The 22,255-nt window shown below is 43.0% G+C and overlaps 3 protein-coding genes across 7 annotated transcripts; 1 reads left to right on the forward strand and 2 right to left on the reverse strand.

Annotated features, from left to right (window-relative positions):
- The first annotated feature begins 41 nt into the window (after positions 1-41).
- Positions 42-3,831, forward strand: uba5 (ubiquitin-like modifier activating enzyme 5). Of its 2 annotated transcripts, XM_034197446.1 has the most exons (12): positions 49-524; positions 660-705; positions 923-1,012; positions 1,094-1,203; positions 1,284-1,370; positions 1,451-1,535; positions 1,629-1,733; positions 1,873-2,000; positions 2,303-2,438; positions 2,537-2,615; positions 2,696-2,802; positions 3,471-3,831. In XM_034197446.1, exons 1-12 carry the CDS (start codon positions 361-363, stop codon positions 3,546-3,548), a joined length of 1,215 nt encoding a protein of 404 aa, XP_034053337.1. In that variant the 5' UTR covers positions 49-360; the 3' UTR covers positions 3,549-3,831. The 2 variants fall into 2 exon arrangements, with proteins under 2 accessions (XP_034053338.1, XP_034053337.1); XM_034197447.1 differs by lacking the exons at positions 2,537-2,615; positions 2,696-2,802 and having other exon boundaries at positions 42-524.
- On the reverse strand, positions 3,795-17,378 carry nphp3 (nephronophthisis 3). 4 transcript variants are annotated; one of them, XM_034197443.1, is made up of 28 exons: positions 17,316-17,378; positions 15,613-15,950; positions 15,394-15,519; positions 14,442-14,592; positions 14,143-14,295; positions 13,880-14,013; positions 13,465-13,625; positions 13,206-13,362; positions 12,992-13,066; positions 12,735-12,905; positions 12,549-12,652; positions 12,268-12,382; positions 12,035-12,178; positions 11,850-11,947; positions 10,989-11,091; positions 10,791-10,873; positions 10,062-10,197; positions 9,649-9,813; positions 9,469-9,563; positions 8,830-8,952; positions 8,551-8,740; positions 7,585-7,826; positions 7,349-7,424; positions 7,133-7,260; positions 6,518-6,758; positions 6,305-6,430; positions 6,069-6,184; positions 3,795-5,979 (listed from the first exon to the last, which is right to left on the reverse strand). In XM_034197443.1, exons 2-28 carry the CDS (start codon positions 15,934-15,936, stop codon positions 5,811-5,813), a joined length of 3,906 nt encoding a protein of 1,301 aa, XP_034053334.1. In that variant the 5' UTR covers positions 15,937-15,950; positions 17,316-17,378; the 3' UTR covers positions 3,795-5,810. The 4 variants fall into 4 exon arrangements, with proteins under 4 accessions (XP_034053334.1, XP_034053331.1, XP_034053333.1 ...); XM_034197440.1 differs by having other exon boundaries at positions 10,062-10,200; XM_034197442.1 differs by lacking the exon at positions 17,316-17,378 and adding an exon at positions 16,062-16,292 and having other exon boundaries at positions 10,062-10,200.
- Positions 17,379-18,311: 933 nt separating this feature from the next.
- On the reverse strand, positions 18,312-19,932 carry LOC117533601 (uracil nucleotide/cysteinyl leukotriene receptor). Its single transcript, XM_034197448.1, has one exon. The coding sequence runs from the start codon at positions 19,375-19,377 to the stop codon at positions 18,322-18,324; it is 1,056 nt and encodes a 351-aa protein (XP_034053339.1). The 5' UTR covers positions 19,378-19,932; the 3' UTR covers positions 18,312-18,321.
- Between the last annotated feature and the right edge of the window lie 2,323 nt (positions 19,933-22,255).

Below are 22,255 nucleotides of genomic sequence, written 5' to 3' on the forward strand. Positions count from 1 at the left end.
ACGTCGTGTCTTCTTTATTTAACACCTTTAACGGAAAAAGGCATATCTATTTTTTTCATAATATCTAATAGAAATTGAGCAGTTTAAAAATGCAGAATATTCTAATATGCATCCTATTGCGTTTAAAACAGTTGAAATAACCCAATAATGTAGGAACAGTTTGAGGTAATTGTATTAGTTTCTACACGGACAGTATTTACGGGAGCACGCAGTCTGATTTCAGTTGTGAAGACGTGTACTTTCCGAGCAGATTTATCTTATAGACAGTCAGTTTACCTCTTATATTACTGAAAATACTTCCTATATTTCCTTCGCGTTGTTAAGGGACATTCGCGTTGTTAAGGGACATTTGCTACCGTAATGGCGACTGTGGAGGAGCTGAAGCTGCGCGTGAGGGAGCTGGAGAATGAATTAATAAAGTGTAAGCAGAAACAGAGTGCCATGGATAAAGCTCACAACCAGGAGCAACACAGACCCAAGATTGACAAGATGAGTTCAGAAGTGGTGGATTCAAACCCATACAGGTACTTTTATATTGTATTATTTCATCTTTTGACAGGATTTTCAGTCTGCTTACTGAGAGACTACGCCTTATGACTCACTCATCCCATATGGTGGTTCTTCACAGAGGATAATCAGCTGTGTTTTTATTATTGCAGTCGTCTGATGGCTTTGAAGAGGATGGGCATCGTGAAGGATTATGAGGTATGATGTTTAAGGGTTGCTGCAATACAGCACCACGTTTTTATTTTGCTGCTCTATCCCCAACAGAAGGGATCGATACCACAACCATACGTTTTTACCTAACGGTTTTTTCAGTTGTCCACCTATGCCTGCTTCCTTTTATAGCAGGGCTCCTGTAGTGAACTAATGTTTTTTAAGCATTGCAAATATTAAATAATCACCTCAAATGTGTTGACAGAAAATCCGGACCTTCACAGTGGCAGTGGTTGGTGTCGGGGGGGTGGGCAGTGTGACAGCTGAAATGCTCACTAGATGTGGCATCGGTAAGGTAATGCAAACCTTTTCTTATTTATTCCACATTTACCTGGTCAGTAGTCTTCCTGTACTCACCCTAACCTCTCCATCACAGCTGATCCTCTTTGACTACGATAAAGTGGAGCTGGCCAACATGAACAGACTGTTCTTCCAGCCTCACCAGGCCGGCCTCAGTAAGGTGGAAGCAGCAGAACACACACTCAGGTACACTACTGTCTGAGTCATCCACTTTTCCACCAAAATAGAGACACGTTGGTTACATTTGAACTTAATCTACCCAACAGGAACATCAACCCAGACGTGTCATTCGAGACCCACAACTATAATATCACCACAATGGATAATTTTGCACATTTCATGGAGCGCATCAGGTGAGGATCTCTTCTCTTGTTGTATTGTTCTCACCCCTCAGTGGTAAATTCATTCACAACAACCTACTGTGTCCCCTCAGTTTTGGAGGGCTGGAAGAAGGGAAGCCGGTGGATTTGATCCTGAGCTGCGTGGACAACTTTGAGGCTAGAATGGCGATAAATACAGTAAGACTTGTGCAGTATAAAAAAACCTCATGTTAAACACTGTGTACCTTTTTACTCGTGCCGACTGTATTCATTTTGTCATGTTTGTCACAGGCCTGTAATGAACTGGGTCAGATCTGGATGGAGTCGGGGGTGAGTGAGAACGCCGTGTCGGGACACATCCAGCTCATCATCCCTGGAGAGACGGCGTGTTTCGCTGTAAGTCTTAACACACTCACACACAAGCTTTCATTACATTGCTGTACATTTCGTAGCTTCCTGCAGAACTTCAACAACAGCGAGAAAAACAATGGTAGTACTCACGGTTTAATACAGTACCTTCTCCTCCTTTTGTTAGTGCGCCCCTCCTCTGATTGTGGCCGCAAACATCGATGAGAAGACCCTAAAGAGAGAGGGTGTGTGTGCCGCCAGCTTACCCACAACCATGGGTGTGGTCGCAGGCATCCTGGTGCAAAACGTCCTCAAGTAAGATATTTTGTTGGCCTTTCAAACCCTTTTATTTGCAAACATACAATTCTTTCTAGTCCATATCCACTATGTGATTGCGTATGCTGTCAACAAAAATGATCCTTCCCCAGCTCACTCCCCCTCCATCTATGACAAAGTTCGTAGGTAAAAGCAACCGGATATAACCTCAAACGTCACCTCACAGATCCAATAGACTCGCCCAGCGCCTACTAAAGAATGTGACGTCCCAGGAAATACTTTACATGTGGCTCCTACACTTAGGTTTGTCCGTATGTGTTAAGTTACATTTTTGTTTTCAGGTATCTGTTGAAGTTTGGGACTGTCAGTCATTATCTCGGCTACAACGCCATGAAGGACTTCTTCCCCACCATGGCCATGAAAGCCAACCCTCAGTGTAACGACCGCTACTGCAGGATGCAACAGGAGGAGTACAAGGTGGGTGTCTGGTGCTTTACAAAGTAGGACCTACCAAACATTACATTGTAGTGTTGTACTTGTAAGCAAACAGTGTGTGTGGATATTCCCCTTTTTAGAAGAAAGAAGCCGAGCGGCCTAAAGTTGAAGTTGTAGAGGAGGAAGAGGAGGAGATCGTACACGAGGACAATGACTGGGGTGAGCAACACATTGCTAGATCAGTGTCAGATCTGTAACCATTTGGCATTGTGTAATAACACACACTTCTTGCTGTGCAGGCATTGAAGTAGTGTCAGAGGTGACTGATATGGAGTTAGAGGCGGCATCAGGCGTTGTGCCCGACCTCCCAGAAGGCATCACTGTGGCGTACACCATTCCAGCTGAGGTTAGTATCATGTGACACAACACAGCTTAACAACAGTTTACATGTTAGGCACTGAAATACTTCTATGTGAGAATATTACGGATCGCCTTTCCTGGAGAATGCAGAGTTTCAGGGGGTCCGCGGGGTCTTCATTCAAAGTTGATACATTTAGTGAAAATGAAGGCTATTAAAAAATATGAAACGGCATTTTCCAAAGTCTTACATTTTGTAGCTTGTTTTCAATAAGTATATAAATGGTCCAAAGAGGTTGTGTTCTACAGTCTGCCTGAATGTAATCATTGCGTAGGTGTGTAGTGTGATTCTGTGTAGTTTATTGATGACATCCCGTTGGGTTTGACGTCATCTGAACAGGACATCGCGCGCTCACTGCTTGATAGCGCGCGGAGGTCCGTTTACGCCGGTTGCTAAGCAACATCGTTATGGGGAAATGCAAGTCTGCGTCCAAATGGTTGGAAGATAAGGAGGAAGGACAATCAATACTGTATGTAGTCAATGTGAGGTGAAGTGTGTCACCAAGGTAACCGGTTAAAACTCAAAGTGGCGATGAGGTCTTAAAATGTACGGAAAGGGTCTTAAAAAAGGTCTAACATTTGACTTCAGGATTCCTGTATTTTCCCCCGAGTTAGCAAATTGTAATTCTGACAATTGTTTTCCCTCTTTTGACCCAGAATACAGCCAGTGGGGAGACAGTGGGCGAGACTGAGCAGAGCCTAGAAGAGCTGATGGCTCAGATGAGAAAGCTGTGAGCAAAAACCTGCGGAAACGTTTCTGTAATTCTGATACAACATGCCTTTTTTCATCATGTGTCTATTCCTTTGCATTCATGACTCACTATGGGTCTAATTCTTCTAAAGAACGGAACTGCATGAAAGTGCTTCAAAGGACATGAAGGGAGTCTTAAATGTCCTTGAACCTAGGATAGTATCACAATGTGTATTTTCTATGGTTTTGATGAATGGATGTCTTTCACTCAGCTTTAAGTAAACAACATGTTTAGTCTCAATAAAGTATTTATTAGATGGAATGCAATCTGCTCGATATAGTGTGTGATTTCTGTTCTGTACAGATTTACATGAATATATAAAAACACTTAAGATACACTTTGTATATTGAGGCAAAGGTTTTGGCACACGGTCCCTTTGGGTTTCATGTACATTCAGTCATACAACCATTTCTTAATTGTACTTAACATTGATACGAGTGGCACCATCTACACATGACTTATTGCAAATGAATAAAAGCATAAACATTGAAACAAACTCAATACCAGAGGTGATGTCTCTTTAGACACGTTTGAGGCTCTATCTTTGGTTCCCTTTTTGGATTACATACTGTACTCAATACTGCAAAGTAAACATGATGAATGTAAACAAATGGTATCATAATGGCATATAAGTAATCACATTTTTCACAATGTGCACATTTGATCTTAGAGACAGTCGCTCGACAGAGTATTTCAGTCAGTCTGATGTAGACATCAGTTTAAGGTCATACTTCATCTATTCAAAAGACACTTGAAAAGCCCTGTTTTACTGGACTTTAAAGGGGACCTATCGTGCAAAATGCACTTTTTGATGTCTCTTATACCTAAACATGTGTCCCCGGTGTGTCGGGGAACTCTCAAGGTGTCAGAAAATAAAACCCTTTCTCTTTTCCTCCGTACCCAAATCTTTTAAAAAACGGGGGTACAACGAGCGGATACAGATTTGCTGCCGATATGACGTCATTTGGGATGGTGGACCCACAGAGAGTTGCTGTCAGAAACAATGCCTGACGTGTTTTGGACGTAATCTCGTTTTTGTTTACATTAGCAAGCCTCGCTAACACTCAGAGCTAACCTGTGCTGAGAGCTAACTTGTGCTGAGAGCATGTGTGTTTAAAAAGCAGGACATACAAAAAGAACTCACCTTGTGATAAACCTGAGAGAGACAAAGCATTTGAGCTCCATGCTGTTTCAGAGATAATCCTTGATGTGGTTTAGAACAGGATGGCGTTTTATCACAGCAGAATGTAACCATCTCCGGTAGAATTCTGATCAGGCATTAGCTCCGCCTCCTCCTTTTTTCTTTTTCAAGCTAAGGACCCAAAATCTGCGTTTCTCTAACAGGGCTGCAAAAGAGGGGTATGAGGGATTTCTAAAATGCATGATCTGTTTGTATTTTGAGAAAAACACATATTTTTATATATCTGAGACCCATAATATATGCCTAAAAATAGCATGATAGGTGACCTTTAATATTAATGTTAAGGTGTTTGAAAAAGTGCATATATTGATATCGTCTGTACATTGGAAAGCACCTAATGATCCTGGTTCCTTAATTGTTTTATAATATTAAAGTGCCTTAATTAACTATAAGAGTAAACCTGAGTTCCATTTAGAAAGGACAGATTTAACAGAGGTTTCCTACACATGTGATGAAGTTGTAAATAATAATAAATACTTAGTTAAAACACAGGTTTCACAGATTAATAGGCGACACTTCCACCAGGTTGCAGTCTAATTGACCGAACCCTTTAACCCTTCATCTGAGAACAACGGGTGTTTCTCAATGTCAAGGAAGGATGCTCCAGAGCCACTATTTCAAGGATGCTACGTCATCGAGTGCCGCCGAAGGACTGTTCCAATGTCCAGCATACTTGGAATTCTACCGAGCCCGGTGTCCTTCGTAGAGAGACATTTCGAAGTTGCACATGTGTATCCTCCGCGGTCTTAAAATCCCCACAATGCTTTGCGCACGGACCAATTTCCAAAATCTGTGGCGGAAAATGTAAGGCGGGGCCTCTGATATGACGCACACTTGCTCGCCTGTTCCATTCTTCGTTCTCCGAATGCCAGGAAGGATTCTTGCCTAGCTTCTAAAGGACCTGACTCGGAAGACTTGTCCTACCAAGGAAGCATCCTCGACATTGAGAAACACCAACCACACCGTATTGACCAGAATGGTTCCCAGTTTGAAACCATGGGTCAATCTTTGTTGTTATTCCGTGGCAGGTGTGGCTGAACAGAGTCACCTGGGGGCCTGTGGGAGGGGGGCAGGTCCTCTCAGACTGAACGTGTCCCCGCTGGAGGAGTGGCGGGACGGGGCGTTCCCGCACACCAGCGACGGATCCGCCTCCTTGATCTCCATCGCACGTTTGTAAAGCTCTGCCGCCTTCTCAAAGTCGCCCTCTTCGTAGCTATGAAGCAAGAAATACAAAACAAGGAATGATTTTAATAGTCAATAACATTCGTGATTTAACTTCGGACCAGCCAAATGCTACTGCACCTCAGCACAGCCAGGTTTTTCAGGGTCTCTCCGACCCGTGGGTGCGAACGTCCCAAACTATCCTCATACACTTTCAGCGCTCGCTCGTAAAGAGGCAAGGCGTCACTGTGGTTCTTCTGTGAAGGAAAAGTGAAGTTTAGTTTCTCTAAATAACTTAAATACACATACTCAGTCATTCAAATAATGTGTGTGAATATTCCTGAAGAATTATACAGGCTAAATGAAATCCTCCTCACCAGTTGGCAGTAGATCACAGCCAGGTTGACCAGTGCTGTGGCCACACTGGGATGTTTGGGCCCAAAACTCTTTTCCCTGATGTCCAGAGACAGCTCATACAGCGGCACGGCCTTCTCCAGCTTCCCCTGCACAACACACACACATCTTCAAATCAGATCCCCCGCCAACACAGAACGAGCTGATCCACAGACAGAATCAGACACACGTCTCACTCTGCGTTTGTAGAGCATGGCCAGGTGTTTGAGAGTGTATGCCAGCGACGGGTGGTCCGGGGATAAAGCCCTCTTCCGGATGTCCAGCGCTCTCTCATACATGTCCTCGGCCGTCTCGTACTCCCGCCTCTCCGTGTGCAGAGCGGCCAGGTTGTTGAGGGACTGAGCGCAGTCAGGGTGGTCCGGACCGAGGACGCGCTGACGGGTCTCCAGAGAGCGGGTCAGGAACAGCTTAGCAGCACTGGGGAGGGCGGAGAGGGATGTTAGAGACACATAAATAAGGACGTAGGAATGTTAATTTAAGGAAGACACAATGTGATCATTCATGTCTAAATGCAGGGGGTTTTATATAGGTGTGCATCCTAGCTATGATATATCAGAGGGATGTTAGAGACACACAAAAAAGGACGTAGGAACACTTCCAATTGGATAGAATTTAAGGGAAACATAATTAGATAATTCATGTCCAAATGCAGATAGGTTTATCTGTGAGCATCCTAGCTATAACATATCGGTATATGACTGTTGTTTGCTTGAATTCTTTGTAAATGTGGTTTGCATCTTAAAGGTCTTTCAAGAATACAAAAAGGGTGAAGTGATGAACGTGTGTCTTACTCCAGGTTGTTTTGGAGGTAGTACAGAACACCCAGTTCATTGAGTGTCTTGGCAGAGTCTGCAGAGTCTGTTCCCAGAGTGAGCTCCTCCAGCTGCAGAGCTCTGCGCCTCAGCAGCGTGAAGCCGTACTGAGAGGTGGATCCACAGAGGCATGAACATTACCACTAAGATTAGGTGAGAATGACTAAGCGTGCGGGTATCTTTAAATACGCTCACCATATGGCCTTTCTGGCGAGCAGTCTTCTGACGGATCTTTACTGACCTCTTCCTCAGTTTCTCTGCTTGTTCGTACCTGATTGTAAAACAGCCAGGTGTAAGCCATTAAACATACGTGTTATAGAATCAATAACATCGGTATGACACCTCGTTACCTGCCAGAAACCACCAATAAACTGTACTACAACAACAACAGTAATAAAAAACATCATGTAAAGGTCAGGAGATCCATTTACTTGTTCTGTTTCTGGTAGAGCATGGCGAGGGACTCCAGCTCTCGTGCTACGCTGGCGTGCTCGGCTCCGTAGGCGTTCTCACTGATCTCCAGCGCCTGCTTGTACAGCTGCTCAGCGTTGCCGTACTTCTTCCACTGAACGTAAACCGCGGCCAGCTGGTGCAGCGAGCGAGCCACGCTGGGGTGGTCCGGGTCCAAGGCCGTCTCCCTGATCTCCAGGGACCTTTGTAAAGGTGCTACCGCCTAGAAAACAGACAGAAACAGATACAGTATGCAACTGTCAACATGTGCACTTACCTAATGGCAAAATCAGGATATGTAAGCAAAGGAAACAACAAAACTGCAACGCAAGGTGAGGCAGAAAAATATTGAGTTTGTTTAAAGGTCACCTATCAGGCTATTTTTAGGCAATAGCATAGATCTCAGATATATACAAATAGCCATGCCTCATATCCCTCTATTTCACTTCCTGTTTCTAAAACTAAACTAAATGCTGCCGTGATGAAACGCCATATCATGGGTTATCAAGGATTCTCTCTGAAACAGTCTGGAGCTCAAAGGCTTTCTCTCTTGCCGGTTATACCACAAGGTGAGTTCCTTTTTACTTCCTGCTTCTTCACACACATGCTCTCCAGTACAGGTTAGCTCTGAGTGTTAGCCATGCTAATGTAAACACCGACCATATTACGTCCAAAACAGTCGGGCATTGTTTCTGATAGCAACGTTTCTGATTGGGCCGTGGGTCCACATTTCAGATATTACGTCATATCGGACGCAAATCTGGATCAGCTCCGTTGTTCCCCGTTTTTAGAGATTTGGGTACGGAGGAAAAGAGAGAGGGTTTTATTTTCTTTACACATTGATGTATAAAAGAAATCACAAAGTGCATTTTGCATGATAGGTCCCCTTTAAAAGAAAACCTGTTTTAAAGATAATACTCTTTCAGATTTTGTAACCAAGCACGCACCTGACTGGGGAGGCCGAGGTCTTTGAGGAAACGTCCCAAAGTCTCGTACAGGTTGGCCAGCTTGGTCATGCTGTCTTCATTCTCACAGCTCTTCTCATATTGTTTCAGGGAGTCAAAGTATTCCGTGGCCATGGAGCTCTTGTCTTTGCCCACATACTGCCAATAGGCTAGCAGCTCGGAGAAATGACCCCTAGAAACAGAGAACACACATCTGTAACACTGTACTAACTTACATGTGGCAGGCTTTGCTATATCAGCACATAGGTATGGGTTTTGTACCTCTTGTAGAGGTTCTGGGAGACAAACAGGTTGAGGAGGCTGAGCTGTAGTTTGGTCCGATCGTCCTGCTGTTGGAGCAGCCAGGGCAGCTCGTCTGCAACACGCCACGTCACACGGTCCGGGCTACACACACACAGACAAAAACACAATGGTTCATACACTTTTTCACCAATGATTTTCCATGACCAAAACAATGACTCTTTCCCAGCGGTGCCACTGAAAATGGTTTATTTTAACATGGAACAGGAAAATAAGGCCTGCATATGAAACATCTATCAAAACAAATCAAATAGTTGGCTTACTAGCTTCTACTAAAATCTCTCACCAGCGAAACACCTCGTCAGTTAAAAGCCATTTTACGTTTCATTACTAAACGATACAGTATGTATTATCATTATAGTATTACTATTTCGGCGATTAGCTAAAATATAAATTATATTTGATGCAACTTTAATTACATTTCCATTCCAAAAACTTTGGGAAAAATATTGTTTTCCATAACTTTTCCAGGGCCTGGAATTTGCATTTTGAATTTCCATGACTTTTCCAGGTTTTTAATGACCGTAAGAACCCTGATGAGTACTAAGAAAATACTTTAAGCTGTGTTTTATGAGAAACAGATGACTACAGTTAATGCACCTGAGCTGCTGACTGAAGTACTGAATGAGTTTCTCTCTGTAAGCAGCCGAGCTACTTCCTCCACCCAGGAACTCCAACCTTACAGCTTCCCAAGCCTGAAAGAAAAACAATGTAAGTTGTCTCTCCGAACATCTTCCGACCCAGGAATATCATCGATGTTTATGCTACTGGCCCGGTTACCTGCAGGTGTTGAAACCTGATGAGGCCGCAGCGCAGGGTCACGATGCAGAGTCTGTTCAGACGGTACAGCAGAGAGGACAGGACCGGCAGCTCCAGCTCTGTGAAAAGGTCTAACACCTCTGACTCACTCACTCCATTATGGCTAGAACAAACGAGGCATAGGATCTGAAGAGAGACAAAACAAGCTCCTTTGTTACAGAGAAAAGGACAGAGAATGACGTCATGAGAACACAATGAAACGGAAAGTAAACATCTGATTTGCGGCACACAATGGCCACAATAAATGAATGAAGCATTTGGAGTGTTAGGAACTGGGTGTCTTTCCCGGGACGCATCACAAACAGCGACATTCTAAGAAGTGAGATGCAGAAACACACCTGCAGATACTGCTTGAATAATTGTTATTAGGTCACCTCTCTCATGATGTGTCGCTCCCTGTCTGTGTTGAGGGAGTTCAGCGTCATCTTGAGAGCCAGGCGGTACAGAGACATGGTGTCCTGACACTGCAGACACTGCTCCAGGCTCTTCTCCAGAGAGCAGCCGGATATACTGCTGGCCAGCAACAAAACAATTCACATGCTCCAATCAACAACATCTAAAACACATGAAGCCACATGTTGGAGAAAATACAAGGCGTCTTCTTTATTATGGGTTTTCTGATGGGCATGATACTGTGTGTGACTTTGCACTGTGTGACCTCGCAGCTGCCTCTTCGTAGATAGGAGAAGGCAGGGCATAATTCATGTTGTTGATACCAACGAGAGCACACACACTTTGGCTCCTCTCCTCTTTGAGGGGCAAAGAGCAACCCTGCCTTTCCAGAGATGTCCCGACGCCTTCCCGACACCGTTTGGTACCTCCTGACTTTAGACTATATAAGCTTGATGTTACTTCCTGCTCCTTTGAGCAGCATACATCATGTGTGTGAGTTGAACCATATCCTTTGTATGTGACTTAACTCTGCTCCTTCTTGCAAGAACAAATTAGTACCTGACTTGATTCTCAACCCGGTGTCGAGTGATATTTTCCTAACACCACACAATCAGAGATAACATTGTCAGTTTTGAGAGGGGTGAACTCTATTTGACCCAGGTAAGATCTTTTTGGAATTCATTTACTTTGTCAAAGTGTCTGAAACTAACCTGATGATCATTCTTGCCAGCAGTGTGACATACAATGCGTTGCAGGTGGAGGCAGAGCGGCAGTGCCTCTCCAGCTTCTTCTCCTGCAACAAAACAATAGGTGTGGCATTCTCAGAAAATAAAAAAACCTCTCAGGAACCAATTCCAAATATCGTTTACATTTATTTTGAAATTGCGGATGGTGGGATGCTAACTGACCTGGTCCTTGGTTAGTTTGAGTTCCATGCTCTGGCACTCTGCATTCACAACGCTCCTCACCTCTCTGGGACTCAGAGGGTCCAGGTGTAGAGTGGGCCACAACCTAAACGGACATAATCACTGAATTACAGAGAGCGATACTACAGGTACAGAATCATATGTCCCTGCAATAAACAGCATTTTGAACCAGTGGAAGACATAGAGAGGCGAAGTCCCTCCCTTTCCTCCATGGGACCTTATTTCGGAAAAAGTCTGTATTGAAGTCGACGGAGAGAGAAAGATTATGTCTCGATCCCGTTTGAATTGTGCCACGAATTACACACATGATGTTTGTCAATTTAAAAGATAATTTTGCAAGTCAAGAAAATTAAAATGTGTCGTCAAACTGTGAAGTAACACTTTGTGTGTGAAACCGCTCAATGACCTACATCTCCCGCCTCGCACCACACACCAAGACGGCCGTCACGTTGAAACATTTCACTTCTTTCTCTCAGAACGAGGCGGAAAGTATTAAAAGAGGTGGAAATCACTCCAAGTCTGGGCGCGTTGAGAGCTGTGCACACACAAGGGGAGTTAGTCGGTTCCGTGAGAGCCAGCATGCGGGACCGGGACTCTGGGATTTGTAGTCTTTCTAGTTGCGTATTTTTCATAGTCTTATATTTCAACAGTTTTACGACAAACTGACTTTTTTGACATGGAAATTATCTTTTAAATTGACAAACATCATGTGTGTAATTCGTGGCACAATTCAAACGAGATGGAAAGATAATCTTTCTCTCTCCATTGACTTCAATACATACTTTTTTCTAAATAAGGTCCGATGGGTCGGAAGTAGACGGGCGGGACTTCGCTGTGTCTCACCTCCACGCTTGAGGACACGTCTCTACATTGACAGACACCACCACTCTCACATTGACAGGAAGAGGGTCAATCAGCCACTTCATGTGTCTCTCTGCTTGCTGAAAAAAGGAGAGAACATAAGTGAGCTATTTCTAAATGAGACCAGTAACAAAATATGTGCGGCATATGCCTCATGTGGAGCGAACCTGTATTTGGTCAATGGAGTCGATGATAATGATGATGTTTCCTTGATGGCGTGCTGATAATCGTTCCAGCCAGCGGGGAAACTCCTCTAAGATCTTACTGGGCTCCATGGACAGGCCGGATATGGACCAGAAGTGCTGCAGCAGCTACGTGACAGCAGAGAGCACTTATAGTTACAGTTGATCAGAAAGAGTGAGTGTCTTCACTGGAAGTATGCCTTTGAAAGAGCCCTTACTTTGACCGTGAGGCGTTTGATGATGAGCACCGGCTCGGAGCTGGTGGAAAGCGGGCGACCGACGAAATGATAAAGAAACAAGGTGTTGGGAGACTGCTTCTGCTGCTGCTCGATCCTGAGGAGGAGCACAGCACGAAGACAAACGGTAAATAATGTCCTGTTCCATTGTAGGCCGAAGAGTGGTAAACTACTCACTCCTCCCTTCTAAGCATACACTTTAAATACAGAAGAGCTTGATTTAAGAAGTGTCAGGACACTCGACTGAATGAATCTTTTCTCACCATTTGGAGAGCAGGAGTGACTTTCCTGAGCCCGGACCACCTGACACCAGCAGGGGAGGGGTGGGAGGAGGAGCAGCTATCATGTCATTCAGACGGTCTATATACTGAGGAGGACAGCACGGAGAGATTCAAGAATAAGACATTGATAGGGGGCTGAGAGTAAAACAGATAAGAGATCTGCCCCACCTTCTGGAAGCCCAGCTGGGAGGAGGTGCAGCTGCAGGCCTGCTGGTAGGACTCAATCTGCTCCTGCTCGTCATGCAGGTCCCACAGCACGTCTCCCGAGTCCTCCTCACGCCCCTCATCTATCCCAGAGTCCTTAGAGTCAACATCTGCCCCTTCAAGACACAGCAGCTCCTACGTCAGGGTGGAAGAGGTAGAATCATGAGCAGGAATCACATACAGAGAAATGATCAAACACTGATGCTGCTGACTGTCTGTACCTGTTTGATGACTTTTTCCAGTTGAGAATAAATGAGGTCAGCCCCCTCCTCTGCAGAACCACGGTGATCCACCACCTGGGTTCATTTGAAAAACACTGTTTGGCTTTTGGCAACCAGGAATACGCAGGAGCACACACATATTTGAATGACTATAAACGGCATACGCATTTACAGAATACACTTTATATTGCTTTATTGTCTGGCACTCACAAACCTTGACTTTAGCAGCCTTGTCTGCAGCGTTAATTCTCTCTAGCAGTTGTCTGGTGGGTCCGGTCAGAGTGTGGTCCTCTTCAGTCCTGAGGTAGAGCACCAGTGGATGGCCGTCTGGATTCTTCACAAAAGCCTCCTCACAATCCTCCACCACAGAGCTACACACATGAATGAACATGAAGAGATAGTTCTTAAATAAATACGATAATCAGTGTTCAACATAACTAGTTAAGGTGAATATACTCTAGGACTTACTGTACCTGGTTACAGTAGATTTGACTAGAAGCACACACACAGAGCTCCTTTCAATCTCCTGCTTTCGCTCCACATCGTAGGAGGCAGCGGTTTCCTCTGGGAAGCACACGTTCAGGTAGAAATGGCCGAGACCCTCGCACATCCTCCGTAACACAGGGGAGTGTTTCTGTTTGAAAACAGGAAGCAAAGCAACAATAGTCTTTTTTTATCCTGGCTTTTAGATAATTTCTTGAAGACAGAATAAAGGTAATGTAAGACTTAAAAAAACACCTATATCAGCATGATTCCATTTAGATGAATGCTGTCTGTCAAGCACAATAATTATTATACACCATTTCAATTCAGATTTCTTCAAAAACGCCTCACAGTGTTAAACAATATCTTTATAGTTGTTTGACCCACATTGCCCATCTAACCGACCTTAATAAAGACATCCAGCTCAGGTTTGGTCTCCTGGGTGAAGATGAGGTAGCAGCGCACGGTGTTACTCCATAAGGCCTGGGGCACGTGAGGGGACACCTGAAGCAGACTGGCCACGGCAGCGTCCCAGTCATCTGACACACACAGGGGAAAGGTGCGAGAATAACACATGGAACATAATAATGTTGATAAATAATTAGGTCATTTATGTCGAGGTTCATTTCTTCGCCAACAATTCTACAGATGTCTTAAAGTTGACTCACCTCTGCCCACATTTGCAAAGGGTCCCTCCACATCTATCAAACTGTGGGCAAATTCAGGTCCTCTGAAGGTCTGCTGTAACTGCATCATGCTGCCCATAGAGGGCTCACTTCCCAGCACCCCACCTGACCAATAATCACACTGAGTCCCTGCAGCTGAAGACAGAGTGAGAGAAATAATGCAATGCTTATACACACAAAACAAGAACTTATTTTTGTATTCTTGTGGCAAAACAGCACGGGTTAAGATTGAATTATAGATACATTTAAAAGTCCCAACATTGTGGATTTCTAGATCTTACCTGTGACAGTGGTTTGGTTGTCATCTGAGTCAGAATCATTTAAGTCATAGATCTGGATTCCCTGAGCCTGTAGCTGTTGCAGTTTGGCCTCCAAGTCCCTTTTGGCCCGCAGGAGATCCTGAATCTCTTTTTCTTTTGTCTCCCGGAAGATCTGGGTATTATTAAGCACTTGGTTAGGGTTGCAGATAATTAGGATTACTGGAGAGAATGCTCCACAGTGACGGTCGCACGTTGATTTAAGTGTTTCTTATAAACCGTAGTGGCAGGGGAAAAGGTTTAAAGCATTTGGTTTGTTTTGAAATGAAATGAAAATACGATACATGTATATTATCCTCGCAACTGCAGTTGTTAAATGTCCACTGTTATGTACGGTTTGAGGGTGTGGTTCTGCATATTCACCTGTCGCGGCGCGCCCAGAGGCTTTTTAGTGGGCGCGCCGCCGGGATGCGAGGGGTCGCTTCTCATCGGAGGAGGTGTGTGGCGAATGCTGGTATTCAGCAGGTTATTGAAGTTTTCCTTAGCATGTATATATGTGGTTAAATGCAACGGGGAAGTAAATGAAAATAACCGAAGGTGTGGATATTGCATCGACCGACCAAGAAGCACGTCTCCGTGGAGAGGACGCGCTCGGATAGAGACAGATATTCTCTACAACGCAGGGTGAGATCGCTCCTTTGGGACACGAGCAGCAGTTTTTTCCAATGAACAACAGTGGCCTGGATTAGGCAGTAAAGACACTTTTGGCAGAGCGGACTTTTGTTTAATGTTATTTGGCGGGAAAACTGTCAATATAATGGAATAACACATAAAACCCGTCTCTGTTTATTCTGTGGAAAGAGTAGATTCAGCGTTTATCAGTTCTGTTTTGTCCTTTATAATATTATTTCATTCAAGAACCCCTTGTGCGTTTATTTAACTATTTTAGATAGTTGATCGTTACAGGTGTGTTTACCTTAAACTGTCGTTTGACTTTGTCCCTGTCGTGTTCGAAGGTGGCAGCCCTCTCCATGGCTTGGTACTTTGCCTCAAGAGCGCTCTCTTTTTCTCTTAGGATCTTCTGGTAGGTCTTCTGCAGAGCCTGTTGTCACATTAAGATACTTCAAAGAACAGTAACAACATCTGGAAACCTGGTAGCATCTGAACCTCAGTAGATACAGGATAATCATGTTACCTGTAGCTCAGCCCTCAGCCTCTTGTTCTCCTCATCCAGCTTGGCCTCCTTCTTTTGCATGGATGTTATCTCGTTGTTCTTGCTCACACGGAAGATTTCATACTCTTTTCGGAGTCGCTCATACTCAGCAGCGTACTCTAGATCCACAGAGCCGGTGGATTTGAAGCTGGCCCCGATCACGCGAGGCGCTCTGCGGAAGGAGCTTCGGAGGAGCCTGGCTTTGGGCTTCACCTCCACCGGGATCACACAGGCTTCCCCTCCTTCACCTCCATACCCGTCCTCTATCACCTCTCCTGGGCTGACCAGGGACGACGCGGTGCCCATGGTGGCAGCCTTAGCTTTAAAACAGAAAAAAGTGGCAGCAGTGAGCCTTCTGAAGTCCATAGCTGATCACAGAGGTGGATAGCCCAGAAGAACCCTCATCACTCCGGACCTTTAGTACTCACCACCACCACCAGTGTCTAGACCCCGGGGGGGGTTCTCTTTCTAGTCGGCTTCTCCTCCCCCTTAATTCATCACAGGACGATGGGGTCTAATCTCCAAAACGCTGTTGTGCATACGGCAATAAAGATGTTATCAACTACAGACTAAGTCTCTCCTGATTGAAATACATTTAGTTAAGTACTCATTTGAGGTACTGGAAGTAGAAGTAATTTATTTCTTTCTTCTCTACAATTCAAGGGGAAATATTGTACTTTTCACTACATGACATTTATTTGATCAGTTCAGATTTGTACACACAACACTTAGGTAAAACTTGTGTGATATGATGCCATCCAACATTATATGTAAGTACCTGAAACAATAATTGGGTTAATGAAAAATAAACTGGTAGCTATTTGCTAATTGTTCAAGTAGTTAAGAAACATTTCAGTTTCAGCTTCTCAAAAGTTAAGAGTAAAGTATTTTTTCTGCAATAATTACCGTTACTCCTAATAATTTAAGTATATTTTCCTGTTCATACTTAAATACTTTGACTTAAGTACTTTTCTCAGTTTGTATAGTATTAGTACTTTCACATAGGTAAATGATTTGTATACTTTCTCCACCACTGGCTGCTCCTGTGCAACGGGATTTCATCAACCTAGGCTGTGAAGTATGATTGTTATTAACATTTCTGGGTCCTTATTTGAGTTATCCGTGCTTTATTTTTAATGCAAAATAGCTCATCAATGCGTAGCTACAGCCACAAAGCTAGCATGCTTTCCTACTAAAGCAAAGGTTTAAAAACGATTCATGTCTCGGTGTAGTCATGTCGTGTCTATGAAAAGTAATGAAGAGTTTTCATCAACCTAGGCTGTGAAGTATGATTGTTATTGACATGTCTGGGTCCTTATCTGGATTATCCGGGCTGTATTTTTAATGCAAAACAGATAATTAATGTGTAGTTACAGCCACAAAGCTAACATGATTTCCTACTATACCAACGGTTAAAGACGACCGTTGGTTTTATAACGGTTAACGCTCAAATGTTTGCAGTTGATGCTAGCTAATTAGTTAGCCATTCCAACACGGGTTGAAGTTAACGTACTTGGTTAGCTAGCTAAAACCTATGAAAAAACTGCTTAACACGCCCGTCGCGATATGTTTTGGTGTCAAGACTTTTACACGTTTACTTTTGTATATTCTAGCTTGGTCATAACGTTGAATGAAACTTTGTGAAGACATTTGCAGCTACGTTAAACAAATAAAAGTACACTCACAGTCCGCTCCCTTCACAGCTTCTCCCTGGCTGCCTTGGTAACAGGTCGAAAATACGGGTGCCCGCTGAGGTCAAATTTAGGAGACTCGCGTTACAGAAGTTATTATTATTATATTATTATAGTACTTATTGGTTATTAATTATCTTATTCTCTTGTGTATAAATAATATATACACAGACAAGTTTCAGGAGGTGAAACGTCATTTTTGTGTATTTTCATTATGGTAAATATTTTTATTGATGATTGATATTGAACAAAAGCAAGTGATACAGATTCAGTAAAGATATACACATGTTGACAAATCAAAAACTTCATTTCAATCCCACCACCCCTAACCCATTGAGTTACAGGATACAGAGCCCTTTAACAGTAAAATACAGTATTTTCATAATGACATTAGTTCAAGGAGGAGAACATTTTGGGTATAGTCATCCCACGACTGACCAAGAAGCACGTTACAAGGTAACATTTGTGTATTTAATATTGAGTTTCTTTACTTTTTAAAACCCCTTCAATTATGAAAAAAGAAAAATGCATGCAACACACAATAGAATAATATATTTGTAACGTTTCATTTCGTGCATCGTTTTTAAAACAACCATTAAAATACAAAAAAAGTAAAGAAAAGGGATCTTGAAGTGTGACAAGTATGCAGAGCCCACCTACTAAATAATGTATTAACGCTAGCTTATTATTATTTATATATTATTTATTATATATTTAAAAACATGTGTTGGTGTCATATTTTTAAGAAATGAAATACCTTGATAAAATATAATTGTTTCATGTGCAGTAAATTGTCTGCATATCTTTTAACTTCCTCAAAAAAGTGTTATGATCTAAAGGTAGAAATAATCACAGTTTCACAAGTATTTATTTATGGCCTTGCATATAAACTAAAGTGGAAGTTCATCGTTTGTGTCCTTAGCCAATTGCACAAAGAACAGCACACTTTTTTCATACAAATATTTATTATGTACATAACATAGTTGTTTATTGATCATCTTCATGGTTTACAGAACAGCTGCAGCAGTTTGTCCCTGTAAACTCGGTTCAGGAAGAAGTACATGACGGGATCCAGGACCCCACTAACACAGGTGAGTGCAGATGTGATCCGATTGGCTCTTCCCAGCGACTCATGGCTTGCTGCAGTCAGATTACCATGCATGTGCATTTCAATATAGACCACCCTGCTCACATGGTAGGGCACAAACGCAAACAGGAAGTTCATGACAATCAGGACGATCATTCTTATGGCTTTGCTCTTCACCGGCCGTTCCTCCTTTTGCTTTATTGCCCTCAGTTTCAGCAGAATCAGTATGTAGGAAACCACTATGGTGGTGAGGGGAATCACAAAGGCCACGACGGTTGACACTAAAGCAGTGGGGGAAGTCTTCTCTAAGTACAGCTTGTTGCATGACCCAGTTGAGTTGTTCCTCACATCCCTTTTAGAGAAAAGTGTAGGACTCATAGACACAATAACAGTCACCCAAAGTATCCCCACAGCTACCTTTGCGTACAAAACCTTCCTGACTGACTGAGATTTTATAGGAAGAACGACAGCCAGAAACCTGTGCAGGCTGATGAAGCTCATGAGGTACAGGCTGCAGTACATGTTGAGGTAAAAGAGGAAGCCTGCTAGCTGACAGATGACGTGTCCGAAAGGCCAGTGGCTGTCGAACAGGTGGTAAACTATACGCATGGGTAAAATGAGGATGTAGGAGATGTCTGCCACAGAGAGGTGCCTCAGGAAGACCTTAGATGGAGATTTGCTGTGCTGACGGAAGAAGGCCCACAGCGCCAAGGCATTCCCAGGCACAGCAATGAGGAAAATCAGGATGTAAAAAGTGGCAAATATAATGTTCTCATGGTGGGAGTCACTGCCAAAGAAGCTCTGTGTCTCCCCCTCAGAGATGTTCATTGTGGAGAGGGTCGGCCTGTTGCAGCGTAGACACATGAACAACCTGTCATGACGACAGTCTCTCATCAAAACACAACTCAAAACCTTTGCATGACATAAAGATGGCTCGTATGATGTGTGAGAAAATGTAAAAAAACACATGCAACGTATGTGTGAAAGCCGCAGGTACAGTAAGAGATGCAGAAGACACCACGTCCTAGTTTACAATGAATGCTATTGGTATTTTTATGATATAGTAGTTAGTTATAGTTGGTCAAATAATTGATGCATATAACCTTTATTTAAAAATATAAATTCATTACAGAAATATTAAATATATGTATTCAAGTCTTCCCCACAATTGTGTACGTGCGTGAAAAACAAAATTCAGACTTGAATCTCTTTTCTTTTTACCTCCGCTTTCAATTAAAGACCTTTTTATGTCATTTTCAGGTGTATATTAGTATTTAGTGTCTCTACTGTGACATGTCTCCAAGCAACTCTTTTCAACCTGTATGCCTTAAACTCTTAGCCCTCAAGCATTTCATCAATAATAGTTTATTTAATCTATATTATATTAATATTCTTACCTTGAATGATGGATAGCGAATGTCTTCTTCTCACTAATCACTCATGTAGGAATAGTCAGGTAAGGTGGAAGTGAGAACTACTCTGTTATGACACACACACACACACACACACACACACACACACACACACACACACACACACACACACACACACACACACACACACACACACACACACACACACACACACACACACACACACAAACAAACACACACACACACACACACACACACCAATGTTCCTTTTTTTACGGAAATGACAACCTAGTTTTCCCCATAAAGCTTTGCCATTTTGAAAAACAACATGTTGTGCAAGATTGACTTTGATGCTTGAAGCAGGACAGTTAGCCCACTATAGATCAAGTGTAAAAAGACGAGAAAAATATACTTCTGAAATGACACAAAACACATGTTGTACTTTTCAATGCATTCAATGATGTGCTTTCAATTTCAAGAGTGGCATGGCATGTTGTCTTTTCAGAACAAACGCAACATGTTCAACATGTGGGCCGTCAACAGCTGAGAACTGGTTCAAAACAAAAGCGCCAGGGGTGGAAGAAGTATTCAGATCCTTTATTAAAGAAAACGTACTAATACTGCAATGGAAAAATACTCCATTATAAGTAATATATAGTTATAAGTACTTGCATGAAAATGAAAAGCACAACACTTAAACAACTTTCCACCACTTCAACAAGCATGTTAGTCGCAATGTGGTCTTCACATATAGAGCTGTCCATGACCAAGCCTACATCAATGACCTTATCCACCCGCACATCACAACCCGGGCCCTGAGGTCCTCTGAGCAAGGCCTCCTAAGGGTGCCCCGAACCAGGCTAAAGACTAAGGGTGACCGTGCCTTTGAGGTGGTGGCCCCAAGGCTTTGGAACAAACTCCCCCAGATAATAAAAACCTCGGCCTCAATAGAGATTTAAGGGGCAGTTAAAGACACACCTGTTCCGACAGGCCTTTGGGTCGTCGGAGGAGGTGAGTTAGTGGCTGTCTTTTTTATTGGTGTTTTGTCGTATGTTTTATCCTATGTATTACCTGCTGCTGTTTTATGCCTTTTATTCTACATTTTATAGTTGTACTTGTAATTGTGTCCTGTGTTCTGTACTGTAAAGCACTTTGTACATCCGTGTTGAGAAGGGTGCTATATAAATAAAGTTGTACTTACTTACTTAATGTCTGGAGCAAATGCAAGAAATATCTCTGTCTGAATCAAGAAAGGTGATCAGAAATAGATAAACAATTATATTGTAAAGTGTCCAACCCTAGACCAGCCATTGCAACATCCTTGGCAGTGAATTCTTTAAAACTCAACTTAATTGACTGTATTCCTGACAACAGAGCCTGAATGTCCACATCTGATTGCATACCTTTCTTCAAGGCAGCCCACCGGCAAACTAACCTGTTAGCACCTGTCAAAAACTTGCACAGGAACACAGTTCACACACACACACAGTTCACACACACACACACAGTTCACACACACACACACAGTTCACACACACACACACACACACAAAAACCCCTAAAGCGGTATTTCTGCCCGTCACCAAGCTGCTGTCATCACAACGCTAACAGGAAGACACAGTTGACATGTCCTACAGATAAGTGTTTTGCAAACACTGCAGTGTGCATGACTCACTGCTTGTTCGAAGTAACCAAGAATACCAAGTAAGCAACATGAAGGATAGACGATACACTGAGGGTCAGTTAAAGGGGATTCATGTCACAAAACAACATGTAGCATTATTTTTTTTATATTGTAAACATCAAGCAAGTGTGCCTGTGGCTCTGGCTGGTGTTATGCCATCGTGTATTAACTGTCTGAGACACTGACGCCCTGCAGAGCATCCCGGAGAGTAGGGCGTGTGAAGCATCAGATCTACAAATGAAACCCGAGGCTATCTGGGCTGAGACCTGAAGAACACAGAGTGCGTATCCCACATGATCGTGAATACCTGTCATCGAGCAGAATTAAGCGAAGACGAATTGTAACCTTGGCTCTTGGCTTACATACACACCACACATTTCAGAGGAAGCAAGAAACACCAATAAAGACCTTGACGCTCGGTGCATAACAAGCATGCAGTTCTTTATTTTTGCTACTCCAACACAGTTTTTTGTCTTTACCACATTGCTCCTTAATAGTATGATTTAAAGCTTTACAAAAAAACAAGAGAAAACCAGATATTTACAAAATCTATCTGTGCAAACATAATTCTTCTTTTAACGCCACTCTCCTAAAGGATTTGAAAGGCATGCATACAAATAAACTTTGGTATGTTAACAAAACTACTTATTTTTCTTAGTAGAAGCTTCTATGTACATGTGGTAGAACCGATTCACTTTAGTACATTTAGACAACGAGACATGTTAACTTAACAAACCGGGACCAGCAGAACACTCTGAGGTCTCTAAAAACTTCAGGCGTCACACAGGAG

This window comes from Gymnodraco acuticeps, unplaced genomic scaffold (genome assembly GCF_902827175.1).
Source record: "Gymnodraco acuticeps unplaced genomic scaffold, fGymAcu1.1, whole genome shotgun sequence".
Taxonomy (NCBI): domain Eukaryota; kingdom Metazoa; phylum Chordata; class Actinopteri; order Perciformes; family Bathydraconidae; genus Gymnodraco; species Gymnodraco acuticeps.